Source organism: Acanthaster planci, linkage group LG06 (genome assembly GCF_054643075.1).
Source record: "Acanthaster planci isolate LZ-2023a linkage group LG06, COTS_SCS, whole genome shotgun sequence".
NCBI lineage: Eukaryota > Metazoa > Echinodermata > Asteroidea > Valvatida > Acanthasteridae > Acanthaster > Acanthaster planci.
The window spans coordinates 7,137,676-7,161,282 of NC_141782.1; the positions used below are offsets into that span (position 1 = coordinate 7,137,676).

The 23,607-nt window shown below is 40.5% G+C and overlaps 2 protein-coding genes across 4 annotated transcripts in view; both read right to left on the bottom strand.

Annotated features, from left to right (window-relative positions):
- Positions 1 to 12,838, bottom strand: part of LOC110980002 (1-phosphatidylinositol 4,5-bisphosphate phosphodiesterase gamma-1-like) — a 64,266-nt gene extending 51,428 nt beyond the window's left edge. For 2 of the 3 annotated variants that reach the window (XM_087138146.1, XM_087138148.1), the window contains exons 1-2: positions 12,714 to 12,838; positions 9,807 to 10,000 (exon numbers count right to left, since the gene is read on the bottom strand). In XM_087138146.1, coding sequence (XP_086994272.1) covers positions 9,807 to 9,999 — 193 coding nt within the window. In that variant the 5' untranslated portion in view covers position 10,000; positions 12,714 to 12,838. Of the gene's footprint in view, positions 1 to 9,806; positions 10,001 to 10,187; positions 10,302 to 12,713 lie in introns of all 3 variants that reach the window. The other variant, XM_087138147.1, reaches the window with a different exon arrangement.
- A 4,038-nt stretch (positions 12,839 to 16,876) lies between these two features.
- Positions 16,877 to 23,537, bottom strand: dpm1 (dolichyl-phosphate mannosyltransferase subunit 1, catalytic). Its single transcript, XM_022236349.2, has 9 exons — positions 23,392 to 23,537; positions 21,157 to 21,256; positions 20,926 to 20,959; positions 20,380 to 20,456; positions 19,605 to 19,630; positions 19,207 to 19,302; positions 18,835 to 18,903; positions 18,504 to 18,618; positions 16,877 to 17,907 (listed from the first exon to the last, which is right to left on the bottom strand). Exons 1-9 carry the CDS (start codon positions 23,496 to 23,498, stop codon positions 17,803 to 17,805), a joined length of 729 nt encoding a protein of 242 aa, XP_022092041.2. The 5' UTR covers positions 23,499 to 23,537; the 3' UTR covers positions 16,877 to 17,802.
- Between the last annotated feature and the right edge of the window lie 70 nt (positions 23,538 to 23,607).

The window sequence follows — 23,607 nt, forward strand, 5'->3', positions numbered from 1 at the left end:
GTTAAATAATGCAAATTGACAGTTGGGCTGTTCATCACATACTGTGTACATGCATTAGATGTAAGAGCATGCACTGTAAAAACATCAAAATGTATGCCAACTCGCACAGAGTACATGTACATGTACAGTGCAGATCTACTGCAAACTGGTGATCCCATAAAAGTGCCAGGAACCATAAAAAGTGACCCAACTACAGTACATGTACATGTAGATCACATGCCATAGCATTACACACAACAGAGGAATTGTGCGCTCATAAATGAATGACTGTGACCAAAACAAAATTCCAGGGGGAAAACCGTTTATTTAATCATGGCAAAATATGTATTCTGAAAAAGGCTGATGAATGCCACCATACTGCAGTATAGATAGTAACACTGCTACTTCGTCAGCAAAATCGGCATCCAAAAATGAAAGATTTATCGTGGGTGCATTATCATGCAACCATTTGTTTACTGTCCATTGTTAAATGATTTTTCCACCCTGGGTCAAACAACGCGAGTGGTAATAAATTCATAAACCGGTGCACAATCCAGCAAGATTCCCTGTTGAAAATTTATATCAGCGCACAATGCAAGCCAATCAATGATGTCAACTACATGTATAATGTTATGCCATCAACTCTAACGTACTGCACATCTTCACAGTTACATGTATTTGCTATTTTAATTTTATGAAATGTGTTGCATATGGCATCGGCCCTTTTGTTCAGAGACTGATTCCACAAAGCCAATTCTGAGAATGCCCAACTAACACCCAAATTTTAGCGAGTAAAAAGTTTAAAAAACTGACTGAGAGTACATGTATATTGGTTCTTCAGGGAACAAAATGTCTCCATGAAAGCCTTCATCTCCTTAATTTCCAATGACTGCTTCTAATGAAATCTAGCTCGAGAGTTGATGGGCTGCACAACAGTGTCCCTACAAATCCACTTCGGCATCCATCAACAAACACGACCTTCACGGCGCAAATGCAGAAAATATCAATTAAAATCCAACCCCCACAATCCAGGAGGCCGGGCGGGCTCTTCCTTACTTGGAAAGAGACAAACCACTTGGCCCAGCCGTCTGTAAACACAGTGCACGACAGTCCCAAGCACTATCACAACAGAATTTAACATAACGGTTCATTACAGACAAGAAAGGGCTAATGGATGTGTGCATTAAGGTCGCAACTAGCAATGGTAAGTACAGTATGGAGGGCCCCCCAGCAGTTGCAAAAAACCAGGTTAATCCTACTTTGGTATAATCAATGTACATGTATTAAGGGATTTTCACCATCATTCATTTACAGACACTGCCCATAAACTTGGACAGAAGTCACAGGATAATTTAATCAAACAACCGTGGTGCATGTACATGGACTGATGATTCTACTTGCAAGGGGAAAAGGGTGGGGAGGAGGACAACAGAATCCAAATGACTAAGTACATGTGCCTAAGTAACCTTACTGGGTTTTGTCCAAGTCCAAACAATACCCAATCATGCACAATGTGTGTACACGAGGATACGATGATTTTTAACTTGTTTTATACATGTACCGGTATCTATATCAATAAAAATTTAATGTCACAAATACATGTACATTAAAACATGTACATGTATACATTATACAAGCATGTTTGCATCACAATTCCTTTAATGGATTTGACAAAGATCCCCGACTGTTAAAGAGGTAGGGAGACAGCTTCAAATATTAAGACATCTAGGGTTTGGCAGGTAGATTGGCCACCTAGAAACAAGTACACAATGAATTTATTTTTCGAAAATCAACACGAAAGAAATGAGTGGAAATTTTTATCCACAATCAACTGGGCTAATTTCGGAAACATGCAAGGTCAAATTTTGTGTTTGTGTTGGGTTGATGACGTAATGGGAAGAAAGGCACAACAGGCATACGTGAAGCATGCATGAAGATACACGTAAACTGGCATAGTTGTCGCACAAATGCATTAAAATGAGTTTTGATGACGTGTAAAATATGCACAATATAATACTGGTACATGTACACTAATCTCTAAGATGCATAAACCTAAAATCTTACTCTTAGCCTGTGTTATATGACTTGAGTCCAGGACTTGAGTCACATTTCTCATGACTCGGACTTGACTCGAGTCACATTGGATAATGACTCAGACTCAACCACAATGACTGGGACTAGAGCTTGGTGACTCGTGTCATGTATTTTCATTAAACATATTTACTGTATATGCCGTTGAAAATTAATTTGTATGCTCCTGTGCTATCACTGGTTTGCATGCCTGGAGCTTCGTCGTGTTGCACATTTTCCACTACGCCCATTTATGTACGGCTAAATATCCTCTGATGAGTCAACCAGATAGGTCATATTCCGTATTCACAAACTGCGCGGCGGTAATCAGACTGCGCTGGGTGCACATTTGTTATTTACACATGAGTACGGACATACATACTCAGCCTCATAGTTTCCAGAACCAGTTGTGAATATGAACACTTTTAACGAATTGGCCAGACTCGCATGTAAATAAAAAATGCGTGGCCTGTGCTGGGCATGTGAAGTTTCTTGGGCCTGGGCAGAGTGGTTGTGGTGTTGTATGGGCATTTTCGAAACAACTGGATTTGGCTTAGACTTTGGTCTCACTGGTTCCAGTACAGTACCGGGAAAAGGTTTATTTTTATCACTTTTGCGGCATTTTATTCCCACTAAGTAAATACAAACACACATGCAGTACAAGGGTTACATGTTTTTTAGTTTAGGACGGTACTGTACATGTTATGTTTAAACTACATGTAACTTGGACATATTGCATGTAAAAGCTGTACAGTTTTACAAACCATGTACATGTACTGTAGCTAGTAAAAAGTGTACTCAAACCTTTGCCCAGTACTACATATGACTGTCAAAGGTTTTAAATACAAGCACCCTCGTCTTTGGCTCATGCATTCTCCTGAGCCCGTCTTAAATGTACTTTAAAACCGGCCCAGCACTTCATTCCTTAAATAAAGAAATATTCGAAGATACTGGAATTTAAAGTTTAAATGGTGGATGCTTTTCATAAGCAAAACAGTACCCATAGCTTTTGCAATGCATGTAATTAATCAGCATAAACAAAACAGGTAGCACACAACGAACTTACAACTTTGATAATGGATGCTCCTCCATGGTTTGATACACTTGGAATAACTGGCTTAACAACTTGATTTGTGACTTGGACTTGAGGTTTGTGACTCGAGATTTCGACCCGGACTCGAGGCTTGAGACTCGGACTTGACATTCGTGACTTGACTACAACACTGCTCTTAGCTGGTCAAAATAATTGGGAGATTTGTTCCAAAGTGAATGACTACAAGACATTAAAGGTGGAGAGGAACATAAATTTGCATGGCATACATGTGAGAGAGCACTTGTGGTCAAGTGCACAAGCTATTCATACGCCATGGAGAATAACGCAGTCGGTGTAGGAGTACCCAGACCTGAATCTTGAGCTGAATCGCGGGCTACCTTTGTGTGTACATGTGAAGTTTCGAGAAAGAAGATGGCAACCCACATACATACTTGTTTGCTGAGTGTACCATTTTTAATGTGTCGAAAAAAAAGATAAACATGTATCAGATTCTTCATGTGAAAGTAATTGTAATTTACTTGTCGATGAGCATGATGGCACAGAACATGTCAGTGTTGCCAGGCTGCTGTGGCAGTCCCCAAAACAAACCTGGCGGTGGTCCAACAGTACAGCACCATACTCTGGCAGCTGCAACACAGCACAAGCAGTTGGCAAGGCTTATGCATCGCTTTCTAAATAGGCCTGTGCCGAATATCCAAATATATTTGAATGCTATTTTCCAACTTTGAATATTAGAATGCAAAATTCATGAAGGGAGAATTTTCTTCTGTTTTAAATGAGAAAATTGCACTATGGAGGCTTGTATCAAGCAGATTCAAATGAAAAGCAACAGAAAGCTTGAGATTCTGAAAGAAGATTATTCATTAAAAATTTTAAAAGAATAGACATTTTCAACAGGACAAGAAGTATTATTGAAGGTTGAATATTCAAATATTTCTAAATTCAAAGTACTTTTGCAGACACTGGATATCTGTCAAAGAAGTCCTCCAAAAATGCTTGGCATATTGCATATCTGCGACAACCGGGAGGGTTCAAAATCTACCCGTAATGTGTTGTCCAGGAATAATTGATCCTACGTGTTATTGCACAGAAACCTCAAGACCAAGTCTCAATGTACGAGACTCCTGTCTGAACTGCACAAGACCGGAGTATGTTTTATTTTATGACAAAAACAACAACTCATGCACTTAAACTTGATGGATGAAACAATCAATGTACATGTACTAGTAGTGGACAAGAACATTGCATTTTGAACACACCTCTCCTACGAGACTTGCCTGAAAAGATGCACCATATTAACAGCTGTATCTCCCCCGTGACATTTTGGGGTCACCAGCATGTCATTAATATATAATGAGTGTTTCTGAAATCGACAAAAAAGGGACTTGTGGAAGCCCACACTTTGGACATTCCATTTTTCCATGTTAATTTTGGAAGATGGTCTTGTCACCTCTTGTTTAAAGGTTATAATTTGATAATTGGGGAAAGGTTTTCTTTTCCCTACCCCTTTTTAAATGAAGATGGTTCTAACGACATATTTTCATGTACATGCACATGTATCCTCCTGTTTTTATTCCAACTTAAACCACTGCAAGGTTCCCTCTCTTAGTTTGGCAATCTCTACAACAGTTACTCTGAGAACTCTGTGCGGCGTACCCCAGAGTTGTCATGGAGATGGGGCTCGGATAGGTATTTACCCCCAAAAAATGAAAAATAGCTTCCCATTGTTGCACAGAAGATTGGGATGAACGGCTCTATCAGATGTACATGTAGATACCGGTATATTAGTACTAATTTCATTTTTCAGAAACTAAAGAAAACTCAAAAACTTCTTGGGGGATGACCCCCTTCCCCACACATTGCTTGACCTTTAAAAGACACCTAGAGAGGACGAAGGGGGAAAGAACATCAGGTTGTGCATTATGCAAAGTTGTGGATTCAGAGCCTTTGTGCAACAGTCCAGGGCCACATGTGCATGTTGACAGGCACTATCATAGCTAGCCAACAGTAGATCACCACACTACCCATACTGTCCATGTAACAGAGTCATAAAATAAGTTAGTGGTCTCACATGGGCGACACACGTTCACCAGGAAGTTAGTACAAAGAAAAAATGCAAGCATGGAGCGTCACTGGTGTGCGACACAGACATTTGACGATTATGATTCATAAAATGATAGACAAATGTGCTACACATGTACAATGTGTGGCTGAATAAGTCATGAGAAACACATTTAAAACCAGCATATAAAGTTGAAATACTGGCACAAGTGTCAGTGTTGATTTTCTGTACATGTACTATACATGTATACACATGTGTACTGTCTGATATACATGTACATGTATGCACTATGAACAACTGCACTAAATATTAGGTCAAGAAAACTCAGTCCTCAGTGGGGGCCTAACCATATTTGGAGCTTCTTTGAAATAAATTGTACATGTATCCAATTTCAAAGCTGCATTACTTCTTTATACCATGCTGGATTATTTCAGAACAGCTGGATTGCAAAGCTGAGAACATATGAAAGCATTACTGGTACTTTCCATTTTCATTCCAAGGACGGTTTGGGAATCACTTAATAACGTATACTTGTTTTACATAAAAGCGGGATACCAGTCATTTTGAAATTTGGTAATGCTTGGTAACAGTTATACATGTACTTGAGCATCTGCTTTGGTAGATCTGCAGCAATTTAAAATTAATTAATTTCATTTTATTGTTTTTTTCGGGGGAGGGGGGGAAATGGGTACAATATCAACAGGCATGACCAAATAATGAGGTGGATGACCTGGGGTTACCTATGCAGCACATAAAGCTAGAAAAGTGAGGCATATTTTTGCTGGTCAGTCATAACAATGCTTGACAGGATAGCATCCATGTACATGTATGCCTGTATCCACATACACAACATGTGCAGTATGGACTGATAAACACAAAGCCGACTAGGGTAGGACACCATTATTTCCTTCTCTGAAGTTTAAACAAAGAATTGCTAAACTTGTACATGCATGGTCAAACAAGATTTAGGTTACCAAGATGGTTTTTGACTGTGGGGAATTCCAGATTTTCCCACTTGACTTGGTGGCTGAACCAGGCCAGACTTGTCCTATACACATGAACCTTGTTGCATTCTTCACGCCCATTTTGTAGATGAGTTACAGTAGTAACACAAAATAGTACCCCATGCTGTTGTACTGTACATTTACATTGGTAACAAATGACCTTCCACAATAAGAATGGAAACCCACAACATGCCTGCATGAACACGTAGGAAGAATTAAAGGAACGATGATGGCACACCCACCTTTACTCCAACAGTCTCCCAGCCAGTCTTTGAAATCACATCTAATGAGATGGCTGATTGGCTAGAACATATAGTCTCAGCATCTTTGAAGAACCAGTCAGGATTCGAAACAGAAGTTTATCACCTTTCCAAGTAGTTTGTCTACTACAAAGTCCCGTGGGAAACCACTGTATTCTATATATTTTTTCTGCTGAGAATGCTGTTATCCCTTATCTGTGTACACGTAAATGGGCCAATCACACTAAGTGCCCATTAATTAGGGTACTTGTATGCAGTCCTCTGATATATGTTGCATGCAATGAATTCTAAGTGAGGCTTGAATGGTGTATGTACATACCCTGGCTGGGCTGCCAAGTCTTGTTGATGCTGCAACTGAGTGGTTCATTCCCCACTTTCAATTACCATTTAGTTTGCCTCAAATCTTCACCGCATGTCATTTTATTATTTTTAATTACATTTTTGGCCCCAGTCGACCAGGCTGCACAGAGACTTTGGAGGCACGAACAATTGAGCATATCTGATCTCTCCATTAAGGGGCAGTGACACATGAAAAGATTCAAAAACCACCAAGAACCTGAAGTTACGTTCCACAGGTCAGAACATATGCGGGCTCACAAGGGCAGTACATACATGTACATGAACATGTTAGTAATAAACAAGTTTAATTAAAAAACTTACCAGTATCAGAGCAAATCATGGTGTGAGGGCATTCAAGTAGCCTACAATTGTCTTTGGGTGGTAAATCTACATGTATAGCTCCAAAACCCTAGATATTGAAACATTTGACACTTTTTGGGTACCTCTGTAACAACTCTTCTACCAGGTAGCATATGAAATTTATAAATATCCCAAATGTTTGTAAATATACCCAGTGTACATGTACCTCCACAGTTGGATTAGAATCCTCCTAAGATGTGTAGAAATGTTCATTTGCCAGTTGAACAGCCAGTTCGAGGTCAAAGGAAATATGCAATGTATACAAGTTTTGTTGCTGTACTCTCTTTACAACCTTTGATCAAAAAATTATGGCTATAATTTGACTTGATTAGAGACCATTTTCAGATTTGTTTTTAACTTACTATTGATTTTGAACTTTGACACGATTCCTAACCACTGTACAGTAGTATGCTACACAAACAGTAATAATTTCTTGGTGCTGGCTGACCTCAAACTAAAATATTCATTACACAGACATTTTTCAACTTCTTTACAAAAACATAAAGTGCCCAAGGAACAGTCACCCTTGTAATCTCCCCCCCAGCTTCCAACATCTTGTGAAGAGCAGCTGGGTTTGGGGATCTACAACAATCATATCAATGCCATGAGGTCATGTAACTAACATCTAAAAATATGTACCAACATTGAAGATATACATGTATGTAAAGTTGCATGTATTTTACAATGTATGCACTCAGACATCAAAACCAAACAGTTTTCCTTCTAAGCCCCCAAGTGTCCTTGCATGTAACGGTATATACTGGTACCGTTTCTCTTACCTTTCAGTTGTTCCGGCCCCTCACCCCTCTTCCACCCCCACGACTGATCATTCTAAATGTAGACGTACATGTACATGTAGCATTCCTTAATAAAGCAATGTCCAGACGTGTGGGTCAGGAATTACAAGGGCAGTGTAAAAAGGAATACTTTCTGTGATTTCCTCCCCCAATTTTGGTAACCCTTAAATCCCATTCAGTCATTTGAACAAAACTACATGTAATTTATGTAACAGGTTTTGCCCTTACCCAACGTATATATTAATAAACACTCTATGCTCAGTGCTTGTTCGAAAGCTTGCGAAAAAAGTCACAAGCTTACTCGCAAGCTTTCAGACAAGCACTGAGCATACAGTGTTTATTAATATATACGTTGGGTAAGGGCAAAACCCGTTATATAAATTAACATCTCCCCAACGCAAAAATACATCTTGAAAATAGTTCTCGGTACCCGCTGCTTCATCGGACCAGCCAGCTGACCCCGGCAAGCTCGGTGGTCGAGTGGTTAAGACGTTTGCACTAGTAAGCAGGAGGTTGTGGATTCGAGTCCCACCCGAGTAAGCTTGTGACTTTTTTTGCAAGCTTTCGGACAAGCACTGAGCATACAGTGTTTATTAATATATTCGTTGGGTAAGGGCTAACCCGTTATATAAATTAACATCTCCCCAACGCAAAAAAAAATCTTGAAAAACTACATGTACATGTACCTTTTGATGGGAAGAACTGTTATCAAACTATTTCTGCAAACAGCTTTAATCCATAGCTTTTAACTTTCTGATCAAAACTGACAAATCTGTAAAGAACTGACTCTATCTGCATTATTTCATATCATTTAAGAACAACATGTTAGGGATGGTCACTGAGGGTATACCTCAAGTTTATTACAAGACAGCAATTCATTCCATCCATGCCACCTTCTCTATCAATTTAAATAGAAAAATGGAACTGATGTATTGACAATTGTGAAATTTAACACTTAAGACCTTGAGTCTACCTGAACCACTGGAAAGCTGGCACTCCGGGAGCTAAAAACCTGTTCCAGGTTGTGACCATGAGGCAGTTTACATGTACATGTACATACATGTATAAGACTTGAATGCAAATTTTCCAGTGTTGATGTCCAATGTCACTTTTCCATCAAGCATGCTGAGGTGATGATAGACCCAATAGGGCTAAACCTGAGCACATTCATGCAATGCTGAACCACAAGACACACAGTCTAATAAGTACAGCACATGCCCAAGGTTTTCAACAAACCATTTCACACAGCTGAAACATCTACATGTACATGTATGCTTATGCTTATGATCGATCACAGGAAATTTGCTCTGGCTGCCTTTTGAGCCTTATAGATTCCACATGAAATTCTAATCTGAATACAACTGTAAAACTACATGTATCTGCAGATGAACATTTGTGCAAGTACATGTACCTACATCCACCCCGAGCTGAAGTGCACCCCCAATCGGCGAAAGAAAGACAGGCGGGTTCTTGCACACATTCTGCATGTACGCAAAGACCATACAAGCCAGAATAAATTAGTTACGCGAACTCAACATGCAACATGTGAGTACCAAAAAAACACACCCTATTTGTTCCACTCACAGCGGATAAGACAGACGCATTCAATGGAGCTTAAACAAGCTGATATTTTTATCTGGTATGATAGCATGATACACCTTTCCACGTAGATTGAGGGAGCTTCAAAACCAACTTGCCAAAAACAGTGACTAGGATACAGTTTGTACATAAAATGAAATCTATCAACTCCAAATTTACAGAATACAAGCATTCTGACACAAAAATTGTATATTAAAATCTATTAATGAATAAAGGAAAACACTAAAGGTGCACTGTCAAAGATTTCTACTTCATATCTCTTCCCTTTTAACGGAATTTTACCTGCTCCATCTGTGCGTCCTGTCTGCCGCCTCCACAGAATCTGCCGCGTGTCCATGCAGATTTCAAAGGACCTCTTCTCTGGTTTCCGTTTCCCATAGAAACGAGTCATGACGGTGCCCATGGACAGCATCTTGGTGATGCTGGCCACCTCTTGGGGCGTCAGCTTCTTCTTGTAGAGGCTGTTGGTGGCCATTCTGGAACATAGGACAAATGGGAGGTGGGATCACGGTCAAGCAAGGATTCCTCAGCTAAGCGGAACTCGTTATCTTTGAAGCATTTCATGGTGAAGGTGGCAAATAAAGGAAAGGTTTGCTGTAGCATAATGTAAGTACATCTCTTGTGAGTATGTGTGGTTATGAAAGGAACCAGAGGGTACTCAACATTTCGGACAATATGCTCTGTCCGTCATCAGAAGACTGCAGAGGTTCCTATAATAAAGCAGCTTATATGTTGTCTGGAACTTTCTGCTTGTGAGAAGCACATCAAAGACTCTGCCTGAAAAGCAATGGAGTCAAGTAAGGACCACCCTAATCAAAGCAGTCGACACCTGAATGTAACACACGTGGACCTGTTGTGATACACAAGTTAAATTCTTCACTGTGCTTTTTTTTTGGGGGGGGGAGGCAGAGGAACTGCACAAAATAATGTGCAAGGCGTTCTGCTAAATAGATCATGGGAATCAGGGAGATAGTCCATCTGTTAACTCTATGGGGGATTGTTTTCAAGTCTAACCTAAAGTTTGGAGGAAAACCAAAATTTTATCTATGACGACAAGCTTCCAACCTACTTGCACATGGATCTAGCAGAGTTGCTTATCTTATCATTCACTGCCTACATGTAACTTTGTAGACATGTGCATGTACCTTATTACATTACTGTAGTGGCAGATACATACATACTTACTTCATTTGATGAGGTCCTACATACTCATTACGCTCACTATATTAAGTCAAAATACCATAATTTTCACAGGGTAACTAATAAAGTGGAAGTTTTTCTGCACACTATTCAACCAAGTATATCTGCTCCCAACAACTGGACCTTGTATGATTTATTACATGCAGCAGCCCATACCAGTCAGTTTCTTTCAAATGACATCTCTTCCTACTAGATTGCCATGCACATCGGCATCTTGGACATCAAATTTTCATGATGCACATCGGCTGTGCCATCTTTAAGAGATACCTGGATCAGCATGGGCACGCATACAGAACATCTACACACACTGCATCTACATGCACTTGATGGCACTGAATGAAGATACAGTACATGTAGCCGTCCTATGAGAGAGACCTAATGGTACAGTATACGATCTGCTGTTTTGATGTCAGTTGTGTTTTTCCTACAAGTGGGTGCTAAAGCTATGTTTGGCGGTCAGTACAAAAGAATCTTTCACACAGTGTTAAAAATGGGTCATGCTATTTAGTGTCAACAAGTGTCATCGAGCGCCAACAAGTTATTCTTAGCATACATATGCAAAGATTTTTATATAAAATGTTAATTAGGATCCTACATATCAAACTCAATATATTATATCTATCTGAAATGATACTTGAGTGTTGAAGTTTGAGTGACAAAATCGGGCCTGTTTGTGCAGTCCGACCGGCCGCCATCTTGTTTTCGCATGGACGGCAAAAGACAGAAAGATGGCGGCCCCCATACATCACAAAAAATTTTCATTTTCCTGCGTGAATCTGGAAACAAATTTGGTGTTTCTCTTATACCTTGGCAAGTGTTAGAGTCTCTAAAATATAATAAAACCACTTTTAAATCTGTAGAGGGTATTTTCAAGTTGTTGAAGCTACTTGTGTGTGTTGATGCTTGTTGACGCTTGTTGACACTAAATAGCATGACCATTAAAAATCCCACAAGAAAAGAAAGAAAATTACAACCCTATTCAAAACCAATGAGATAAATGTCCATCTTGAAGGAACTGGAGGTAAAATCAAACACCAACCAAAGGGTGATATTTCCTCAAAATTTGACCATCCATACAAGTTGTAGGCAAAATGAGAATGGTCTAAACGTGAACGTTGTAGACAATGGAAATTTGTCCACATGACGTGCATGAAACTTACAGTGGAAGTGGTTCATACACATGTATCCATGTGGAAATACATGCAGTACGCACATGAAAGTACAACCTTCAGACATCCCTCTGAGAAAACTGCATTGTTGGCTTCAACAAAGCCAAAACAAATCACGTCCACAGCTGATGACAGTGTGCGCTTTGCACGCTTTGTTTACTCTGGCATGATCCATGTGTCTCAGTTTGGTCCCCGGACCTGGTGATTCTGACTGGCTTATATTATTATTACTGAATGCTGTAGCTTAAGATTGTCAGCATGGTCGGGGAACCTAACTGTTCAAATTCTGAGACAGGTACATATAACAGATGTACATTTCGTCTTATTGATTGCAACACATTCATGGCATTGGCATGATTGGACCATGGAGGAAGGAATCCTCCATGACTGGACAATGTTTTTGTCCAATGTACCAAAAAAAACCACACACAATGAGAACTTGTGCAGTGGCATGCACAGGCTTGCCTAGTATAACTGTCCATGTTCAACTCATTAACCTTTCACATAACGGCCAGAATCTGGACTATGTCAGAGCCGGCTCAACAGGCATACCGAACTTGAACTCTTGCAAAATACACACGTACACGTGTGTAACGGATTGGGCCTACATGTTTTTTGCACGTCTGCGCGGCCGCGCCGGTAGCACCACCGCACTCTCATTCCTCGATGCACCGACCAATACGGGAAAAAAGTCACAAGAATAACACCCTAAATATACTGCCATGAGCACACAGTCCTTGACGATAAATTTACCACATAATGAAAACTACACTAAAAATCATGTCACAGCAAGTTTCTTGAGAAAAGGTGAATATCTTACCTGATTAGAAGTCACTCGATCGAGGAGGAGAACATGAGGAGTGTGACTCCGTAGTCATGCCACAAGCAGCTGCACTGTAAGTGAAACCTGGAAATAACTAGCACTGAGTAGTGTACGAACTGGAAGGTGACTCAGCGCACTAGGCGGTGCAGATAGACGCTTTTCGAGTCGTTATCGCATGGTATTAAGACTGGCTAATACTGACAGGCTAATATTGTGCCTGTACAGGTAGGGTATAATTTAGTCAAATTATGCAAATGAAAGGGAGTGAACCTTACTGAGAAGCACAGGCTATTTGATTCCTGCGTAAACAGAAAAAAAAATCTTTGCATGATTTCTCATGGGTATCTTTACAATCTTTCACATTAAACAAAATATACCGGGCCAAACTTGCACCATTTTGCCTTTTGAGAAAGATTCTGTTTAGGATGGAAATGAAAGGCCTTATTAATATAATGCTGAAGCTCAGATTTCTTATGCAGTAGCTGTTTTATTCATTTAGGAATATTTTGTACGCTCTCAGTAAATATTTGGAGCTGGGTGTTCTCGCCCTTCTCAACGATCTCATTGACAATATTCATTCAGGGGAGCGTGAGCAATAGCTGACCCCCTCCCCATAAATAAATGAAATGAGATTTGATAGAAAAAGTGATTTGCGGAAACGTTTCACATCTCTTCCTTCAAAAAAAGCGGGAAATGACGAATATTTATCCTCACCTTTAGGATAGGCCATTGATGCTAACTCCGTAAAGTATTTTTGCAGTCAAAAATGGATTTTGGACCCCTTTCTATTCAATCAAAGAGAGCATTTATTTCCCACACTGTTGACAAAGTTCGAAGTATTCGAAGTGTTATAGTACCTAAGTTCTTGAAGGCCTGTAAAATACCATGCTCAGTCTTTCGGGGAAAGGTTCAGCCTCGGACTCGGACCAGTTAGTACCATGGCTTTCTGTGCGGCAGACCGCTCTCATATTGCCTACTGTTCGAATGAGCAGCCAAAGTTTGCAAAAATGTCACCCTTGGTCGGTGTTAGATGGGTTGGTGTTATTTTCATACAGGACTGTGTCTTCATTTTGCATTTTATTCAAAAGCACTTACGACAGTTTAGCCATTTCTATTGCTCGAAAGCCCATCACGTGGCAGGTCTCTAACGGTGATTAGATTAAACCACCGTAGGCCTACAAACTAGATTAAAACACGGACTAGCTCTACGCCACTCAGTAGCGGCATGGAGGTAGAAAAATACCTCCATGGTACAGGCCACCACGTACACGCCAATCTCCATATAAAGAGACTGAATTTTCACGAGAGGGACATACCATAGCATAGAGTAAAACTGTTAGACAAGATCGTTGGAAATAAATGTTTAAAACTTGTTTGACTTTGTGGCTCAAAAGGTACTTTGGGAATAAAACATGGATTTGGGTTAAGATCGGCTCAGGAGATCGAGAAGAGACGTTGATAACCTTCCTCCTCTGCAAAATACGACTGTGACAAAGAAAGAATGGAACCCATTGCCCAAGACGGGAAACTGACCTCAGTAGGGGCATTGTTGTGATCAGTCATCAACAGAAATGTGACCTTTTCCCATCAGGCCGTCATCGTACGGACTAAATGCGATTGAAGGCCAGCATTTAAGTTTAGTTCTCAGCGACTGAAGAAAAGGCTAATATTACTAAATATCGCTGCAGTGTATGGAATCCAACATTTCTTCGTTTTACTTCCGTCTTCTGGGCACTATTGTTTGAGCACAACATTCAAGCTATAGGCCTATGTCTTATCTTATGGACGTTCCCCAAGAAGTTTCACAAGCATTTTAACTTTTTTTAAAAGTAAGACTGTTCCTGAAGCTAAAAGAACAGAGAGCGAGAAGGTTTCCTGTGGTGTCTCCGATGTGTCGTAGTTAATTTGCAAAGCTATTTTCCAGGGCAAGTCAACATAAGGTTCTCAACCTAAGGTTCCCACAGCTGCATTATGTCCTGATTACTATGATATGACAAGGCACCACATCCGATAGACAGCGCCCCCTGTTGTAGGCATTTCAGTCACTTCGGGTCTTTACTTGATTAATATTGGCCAAATTGGCCTCAGTAACAAACTAATCAATTGGATAACTGGTGCGATGGGGAAGTAGCGAGAAAAGGTCCGTCAATTTACGATCCAACCTAATATTTATTATTGTTCTAGCCGAATGCATGACCTGCCATCTTTAACCAGTTTGATGTTGCTGTACTTTGTCGATGTCGTTAGGCCAAATGTCGATAACTTTATAACCACCTTTCGAATGACCCCTGCTAAAAAATTTTTACTCTAGGTGCTTGTGTTGGTGAAGACAGGCCCATTACTGATGCAATTTTAGCCTTTTTTTTCAATCATAATTCCAAATAAATGATAGGAGATAGCATGTAGGGAGTTGCGTGTAGTAGGCCTACTTTTTACACTTTACGATTCTATTGAACAGCATAGGTTTCATTTGAGAGAGCACTGAAATCCATAAAATGGAGCTCATGCCGGGAGGCGGCTTACAAAGTAATTGTGTATGGGATGTTTAAATCAAAATGTTTGCAAGCAGGTTAGCCATGTCGTGTGGTTTTGTTATTCCAGTAACAGTATCTATATTTTCTACCCTCTCTTATTTCGTGAGTTTTCGAAAGGTTTTGTCAGGAATTAAAGTTAATAATTTAGACTAATTTTGCTTGATGGATGACTATCAACTTGACCGTTTGCCCAACTTGACTCTAACCACAGCAACTCAACCGTCCGCCAATTAACTCGACGGTTATACCAACTCGATCGTATGTCAAGTCGTTCGTCGTACAAGGTTTGACGTACGCGTGGGGCTAAAATTTTGTTCGGGGTGCGCGACTTTAGGCCACAAAAATAAATTTGTCTGAAGGGCCGGTTGGTCGAGACTTCTGTTTCTTACGCGTATGCACTCATTCTTTGTGACATTTTACAAAGTTTCCATGCTTCATCAAATACACTTCCAGCAAAAGACGAGAATAATGACGCCGTACGTCGGTGTATGGGCAAGGTCCACAATTTAATAAACGAACATTATATCCTCCACGCACGGTACATCGACTCATCATGCGAATCGAACCGGGTGGCCGCTCCCGGCAAGTTCATTGGTCAAGAATCGACCATCGATCGCTTGTTCAACGTCTGCGTTAGTAAGTAAGAGGACGTGGGTTCGACTCTCATCCAAATAAGCTCCTGAATTCTTGTGCGAGCTCTCGGACAACAGAGAGTACACAGTGTTATGAATATATGTCAGCATCAGGGAAAAAGCCAAAACCGCACAAATTACTGAGTGATGTTAATATAGCTCTTGCAATGGGCTCGATTGGATAACAAAACTAAACCATCACTTTATGTTTTTTTCTCCAACAAAATGTCGTCGTTGTGAATCACGTCTATTCACGTGTCAAATTGTTATCCCTCAAAAACCTATAATGGAGAAAATCATTGGCAAACGGCCTGCATGATCGACAGCCGTGGCAGTGAAGGCTTCGCACTCAAAATGATTTCGCTCAAAATCACTGTCCAGTTTAAGATGTCATGAGATTGATACGAGTATGACCTTGAGAAGCTACTAAGTTGGGTTATCAGGCGCACAAAATGGAGAAAACTGACCAGTTTTAACTGCCGCGCTTAAATTTACTTCACATTTGCTGAACGGACACCAACTAAACGGTGCTAAATCGTGGCCGTTCATTTACCGTCTGGTTCACATTTTCCCTCACGGTGAAAGTTTGGGATATTTCTTTCAAAAGAAAACCAGTAGCATACCAGTAGCGGCAGAGGGGGGATCCTGAGAGATGTTGCCCTTTTTTCAAGGATTTTACAACGCCAGCACTACCGGAACAGTACTACCACCTTCCTGGTGTGGCGGTCTCAGCTGTCTCCCGGTCTCAGTGGTCCCCCCTGAATAGCCGGACATTGTTGTGTGCAGAGATAGCATGCCGTATTTTACCCTATTAGCTAAGGGGGACCGCTGAGACCGGGAGACAGCTGAGACTGCTACACCGGATCTAAGGATGAAAAATTTTGACATTCGCCAAAAAAAAAAAAAAGAAAAGAAAAATGAAAAAAAAAGAAAAAAGAAAGAGGGTTGAGAAACTGTCTGAAATCTTCACAGAATTCTGCTTCACAAATTCAAATTTGGCTTGATAAGTGCATTTTATTTCTCCATTTGGCACAACTTCAAATGAAGTTTTCGGATTAGTTTGGCTGTAGAGTTTTTAATTAAAGGAAAAAAATGGAGACAGATACCCTAGTAGTAGGGCTACATGGACAATGGGGGTGGGGGTAATTTTCACTACATGTACTTAAAAAATATCATGACAATTAAATGTTACAGTAAGTGTGGTCTATCCAGTAGGGATGTACAGTTGTTTTCCCAGACGGTTTCTGACCATGAGCGTATTATTCTTATCCACTGAACCTTGAAGAAATTAGAGCATTTCTCCTTGACTGAACAATAATTAAAATGTAAAGTGGTAGAGACACTTGTTTAGAAATTATGTGAGAAATGGGTCAAAATGACTGTTGATAGATTTGACATACAATTACACCTTCTTGTGAAGAAAATCTTTACATCAGTGAGAGGAACAGTTGACTGATTAGGCAGAGGAGAATTAAGTGGGAAGCCAGGTGGCTTTTCATTGCTTCAAAAAGGTGATGTAACCAGGGTAAGAGGCACTGGGGGCATGTTTCAATCCCCATCCCAAGCGCTCCATAGTGTCTTCTTTCTCTCCACTACCCCAAACATAAGGCTGCCAAAATAGCCAAGACAAGACATGTAGTGTGCGATGGAATGGTCCCTATAAGACACCTTCATCCCCTTTGGGTCCCTCCACTGCCCAAGACAAGCCCTCCTGACCCAAGTCCTTAATCTTTTTGGTAATGAAACCACATTAACCCCTTATAACACGATGAAGGTGGCCAAAGCTCTCACTCCTCCAAATATTCCACAACACATGAGCACACTGACAATTTATGCAGGATACTACTCCACGGAGCAGATTATTTCATTGTCACAGTCCAGGAAGAATGTGTACAAACTCTGCAGAGGATGATCCAAGACCTATGTTGTTGCAAACAGCATCAGCAAACCCTTGGCAAAGCCAATGATCTCATTCCCGCCAAGCTTGGATTCCCCATATACACGGTCGACAAAGGTGATTGGAACCTACAGAAGAAATGAAAACAAGCAAAATACTCAGTGATCCTGGTCTAGTGATTGGTTGCAACAACTGTTTACACATTGATGCCACATGATCACCAGGCATTTCAAATGTTCACATAAACTCCCCTTTAATGCACTGCCACATCATTTACACCAGGTACTCTTGAATAATGTGACATTTTTATCAATTTCTAAAAGCACAAAAATTGGGAGTACTGAAAACAAAAATAAGGTGTTTTTTTTAAAGACATCCCACAAGCAAATATGAATTTGGTCCAATGCCATGGCTTTGCTAACTGCAAGCGGAAAAACACTGCTAGCACCAGAGAAATGTCAACAGTAAGCACATTTTTGTACCTCACAAAAGCATTTTAGCTTATATGCATACAACCACATCCCGGAACTATTTAAAAACAAATTCTGTGCTTTAGGAATCAACCCAAACTTCTGAGCTTTGATGTCAACACAAAGTGGTGACCATGAGTGCAGAATCCAATTGTTGGAAGAGCCATGAAATAGAACTCCTTTTCAGCAGGCCTCATCTGGAATGGTTCACTGAAAATGCTTTTGTGTCATTATCTCGTCTTCATTTTCCATACCTCTCCTATGCTGTAGTTGAACTGTCGCGCCCTCACGATCATCTCCATTTGGAAGACGTAGCCTTTGGAGACACAGGCCTCAATCAGTCTCTGTAGAACAGGCTTTTTGTATAACCTTGACATGCAAAGAAACCATCATCATCACTAAATGCATCAGTTCCTATAACTTGACAATCAAATCGGGAAAAGAACTTGTTTAGGGCATTAAAATACCCGGAAAAATGTATTTTGAACATAAGCCACAAGAGGAGATTTTTTGTCTAGTGGTATTTACTGCAACAGAAGACTAGCCGGTGGCATGAGAATTTGGATGCAGTCAAGAGTGTTTTACCTGAAACTTCCTGTAAGGTCAGTTGCACCGGGTCTAAGAAGGATCTGTGTCAAGTAATTTGCTCCCCGACTGGAGAGAAAAAAAAAACCAAAACAAGATCAGATAAAAAAAATCAACCACTTCAATGACTTTATCTAGAATACATAGAGAAGATATCTTCCAAATCAAGAGGGTGATGTGAATGCATCATTTATATTAAATAACTGAATGGTTAAAAAATCTTACTAAAGACCATATGCCAATACAATTTTATTTTTTATTTTCTGAGCATCTTCTCAGCTGATCAAAATATAGAATCAATTTTGAAATCAAAGACAGATTTCTTTTGTGGTCCTGTGAAACACCTGAACAGACATTATTCTCTCTGCTCACCTTATCAGTTTTCTCTTGAAGTCCCATCCATAAACACCTCCAGAGCCAGCGTAGCGAGTGCCTGATACAACATCATAATCTCTCTCTTGTTGTTTTCTACATTAAGAACACATATTCCACACAAATATCAATAAGGATGAAGAAAGAGCATGAAAAGGAATGGGTGTTGTGCTTTTGGCTTCTTGCAAATGATCTTGTCATAGGTGAGTCTCTGTTTAGCAAAGCTTTAAAAATAACCATGAAAAAGATGACTGAGTGAAGTAAATTTCAAGGAGAATTTCCTTCTTAAACAAGAACCATCCCTTTAAAGTTCAACCTTAAGAAGTTCGCTACCAAAACAATAATTTTTCACCCATTTTACGATAAAATGGCATTGAAGTATCTACAAAAATACTCACTTTATAAATTCAGGGATAAACTTGGGCTGCAAAGTCAAAGGGAGAAAAATGTGTTATTATCGCACTAATCTAACTTCAATATTAACTGTTTTGGACCATGGGTTCCATGTGAAAGTGCTCCATACACCGAGTCTAGGTGAAAGAGCTTATTGTTAGTACTTGCATAACACAAATGTTACACTACTGGCAAAGAAAGTTTTAACCCCTTCGCGCCGGGAGGCGCCTAAACACGCCGTAAAAATTGAGATCCTCAGCCCGCTTTTCAGCTATTACTCTTGGCCCACGCTCGAGCGAACAGGGTGAAAGAAGGCAGACCCTGGCTCTTGTATATATGGTAATTGTCTTTGTGTGTAGCCCAAAAATGAAAAGACTGAATTTGCATCATAATCATCAGCTTCACAATAGTCCCCACTTTGAAAAGAGGCAACAGGAATGTGGAAGCGTGAGTAGAGCTGCATGCCACCAAACAATCAGCCTTTTCACCGTGTAATTCAAAGCGTGCAGAGCACGCAGGGCCACAAACCGAGAATTTGCGGTTTGGCAGGTGGCCTTTGTGGCCAAGCGAGGCTGGAATTCTTGGAGTCGGCTTTCGGGAAGAAATTCCCGGCGCAAAGGGGTTAAGGTGCATATTGGTGTAAAAGCTAAGCTGTGTATACATAGTGCAGAAACTCCACCATTAAAATGTCTCCACAGTCGATAAAAAAATGGCACTGAAGTGTCCATGTCCCATAGCAATTTTCAACTTTTACCGCATCTCTTTTTACAGCTGACTCACATGATGTGACAAATCGGCATCCATGATGATGATGAAGTTACCCGTTGCATGCTTGATACCATGTATGTAAGCAGTGCCTGCAGATAGAGTCGATACACAGCATTAACTCCAGAGCGTAAACTATTCAAAATCTCATGTGAAGAGAAGACTAGGCTAGGCTGTTCATTTGTTCTTGCCTTCTTCAAAATGTGAAATGAATACCATTCTTCATTCTGCATCTCTACCCATGGTGCACTTGTAATTCATTAGCTCTAACCCTAAGATGCATTTTATATTAACGTTAACACAGGACATTGTTGCATATACATGTAGTTGGAATATCTCTGGATCCACCTTCCTTTCTTACAATGCTTATTTGATGAGTCTTGAGAATTGAAATCATACAGGCTGAGCCTGAGGTGCAACATTATGTCATTTTCCCATGGAAATGAAAGGTTACATTCAACTGAAATTATCTGGAAAAAGACTAGTAGTAATGCTTTGAGTGCATAAGTTTTGACACTATGCATGTACTTATCAATAGACATATGGACGAATAAAACTCACCTAACCCAAGCTTCTTTTCTCGTGGTCTCAAAACCTTGAATAAAGGGAAGAGATATACAAAAGAAATCAACATGTGTGAAAGACAAGTCTTCACCTTCTGGCTTCATTATTTCTACAAAACCTGAAACCGTCATGTGGTAGATTAACAATGAAACAAGAACAAAAAGGGGCTCATGCAGGACAAAAATTTCAAAAATTCTGCTACGTTTTGCAAAATACGGTTCCACTTACAATTTTATCCTTTCCATAGATTTTTTCCAGTTGCTTAGCAACCTCTAGTGTACCATCTGGGCTTCCATCATCAATAATGATGATCTCATAGTCATGCTTGCTTCAAGTGGAGAAAGAAAATATTCATTCATTAATAAGGGAATAAATATATGGTTAGCCGGTCTTAAACATGCATTGGGGGCAAATTGTCAATTGGGACAAGTTGACTCATAACAAGTGCACTTTTCTCCAAAATGGAAAAAAGAAAAAAGGGCCGGGGGACAGATTTACCATCTCCCTTCCTGGCAGAAAAGCAAATGATCATCGGTACGGTGTAGCCGAAGCACCAGTGCATCGCGGACCATGCACTGCGCCATCGTGCATAATGCATGCCGCATCGTTGTCATAACCACACACTGTGTTGGTTATGACGCCTGATATGCAATCCACCAGTCCAGTGCAAGCTGCGTCATCTGGTGTCTATACACGCCATGCCCACAGAGTCGAGTCGCAACATTACGCAACACGTGCAAATTTGCCCAAACACTTGATCATGATGTCACTATGGACTTTTAACAAATGGCAAAGGGGCAAATTTACCCGTTGTGCTATTCAATAATGTACAGAAGTTCCTGGATGTCCAAACATGAGAATTGAGCTAAATGACCCATGCAGTATTAGCGAAAAGGTTCATGAGGGATCTTGCAACTACAAGGTCATGGACGTTACCCATAAAACTGGGTCCCCTGGCCCCCTGACTTGTGGGCGTCATCACATGGTATGGTTCGTCGTCACGCGTCCGCAGCGCTCCCGTAGCATGGGCATAGTGGGAGAACCCTACTTCGAGAAATCTAAGTCACTAACTCTGGATACTCTGTGTTTCTTTGAGGAGACAAGATTTACATGGCGTCGTAACGCTATGGGGTTTTGGAATTGAATTTTTGTGGTGAAATGGTTCACAGCCGCAAGAAAGCTATTAAATCAAATTTTCCCGTCAGCATACCTGCTTAATCTATACCTCCAAAAAAGGGGATAACGAAAGTTTCAGAACATGCGACGGAGTATTTTTGAAAAAAAAGAAGAGATTTTTGCTCATCAATTTTTGGTGGCAGGGGATGACATCTTGTGTTGTTTTCATCGTGGAACGGTCCTAGCTGCTGCTATGACCTGGAAACATACATCGGGCGAGACGCATGACATGTACTGCACCGTGTGTGATGTTATCCCCTGCTATCGAAAATGGTCAAGCCAAGATACAGAGCAAGCGTGGTCATTGGTGGGCTCAATGCATGCACAGTCTGATAAACACAAATGGAGTGACAGTCAATGGGTGGAAGTGTGAAATTGGTGAAAAAAATCTCATTTTTTTCAAAAATACTCCGTCTCATGCTCTGAAACTTTCGATATGTATCCCCTTTTTAGGAGGTATAGATTAAGCAGGTATGCTGACTGGGGAAAATTTGATTTAATAGCTTTCTTACGGCTGTGAACTATTTCACCACAAAAATTCAATTCCAAAACCCCATAGCGTTAAGACGCCACAAACCTTGTCTCCTCAGTCACACTAAGAAAGAAAGCTATTAAATCAAATTTTCCCCTGATAGCATACCTGCTTAATCTATACCTCCTAAAAAGAGTATCACTGACTCACGGAGTAAGCTAGCCCCATTACTAGTGTGGCACGGACTCTCACTCCTGATCCATCCTTAGCCACACATCCGTATGCGCAATTTCGTGTCGGCATACTGAACATTTTCTTCCATGTCAAGACACAGATGTATGTCTTGACATGGAAGAGCCGTCGAGACGATGAGGGATCAAGTGACGTAATAATCAACGACCTTATTTTAAAGATGGCGAATGACAGCGAGCCCGTTAGATTGAATGGATAAAGGCAAAAAGACTGGAAAATACCTGAATAACGTGAGTGAAATCATTCAATAAATGGTTTTTAGAAAACGGAAAGGTCAAGGATCATGTTTGTGTGCAAAAGAAATTGCGCCCATGATGACAAGTGGATGCGCTGAAAATGTTCAGTACGCCGACATGAAATTGCGCATACGGATGTGTGGCTAAGGATGGATCAGGAGCGAGAGTCTGTGCCACACTACTAGTAGTAGTGGGGCTAGGACTAGGAGTAAGCATGATTAATGACTTGGTCAGTGCTCAAACTTTAAGTAAGAGAACCCCACAGATCTTAGGGTAGGCAAGGACTAGGCTTGGAACGAGGCCCTGTTTGTGCTACACTAATGTTACCTCTCTGTGAACGACTTGACGAGCAGCCAAATTATCAGAGGAAGGTTTTCTCTTTCGTTATATGTTGGGAGAAGGACGCTGTACTTATTTTTGTTAGGCAGCGCCATCTTCTTATGCCACGATATTCAACGACTATTTTCAGCCTTTGGAAGCTAAAATCAGGAAACAGCTACTGACCAAATGCATTCATTCTCCTAACTTGACGACTGTTTGGTT

Excerpts from the sequence above, each read along its gene's own strand:
- dpm1 (XM_022236349.2), bottom strand. The coding sequence starts at position 23,498 with ATGGCGCTGCCTAACAAAAATAAGTACAGCGTCCTTCTCCCAACATAT. Across the intron at positions 19,303-19,604 it reads TTTATCCCTGAATTTATAAA|AAAACAACAAGAGAGAGATT; the intron begins GTGAGTATTTTT and ends TTCTTAATGTAG. Across the intron at positions 18,904-19,206 it reads TTCAAGAGAAAACTGATAAG|TCGGGGAGCAAATTACTTGA; the intron begins GTGAGCAGAGAG and ends TTTTCTCTCCAG.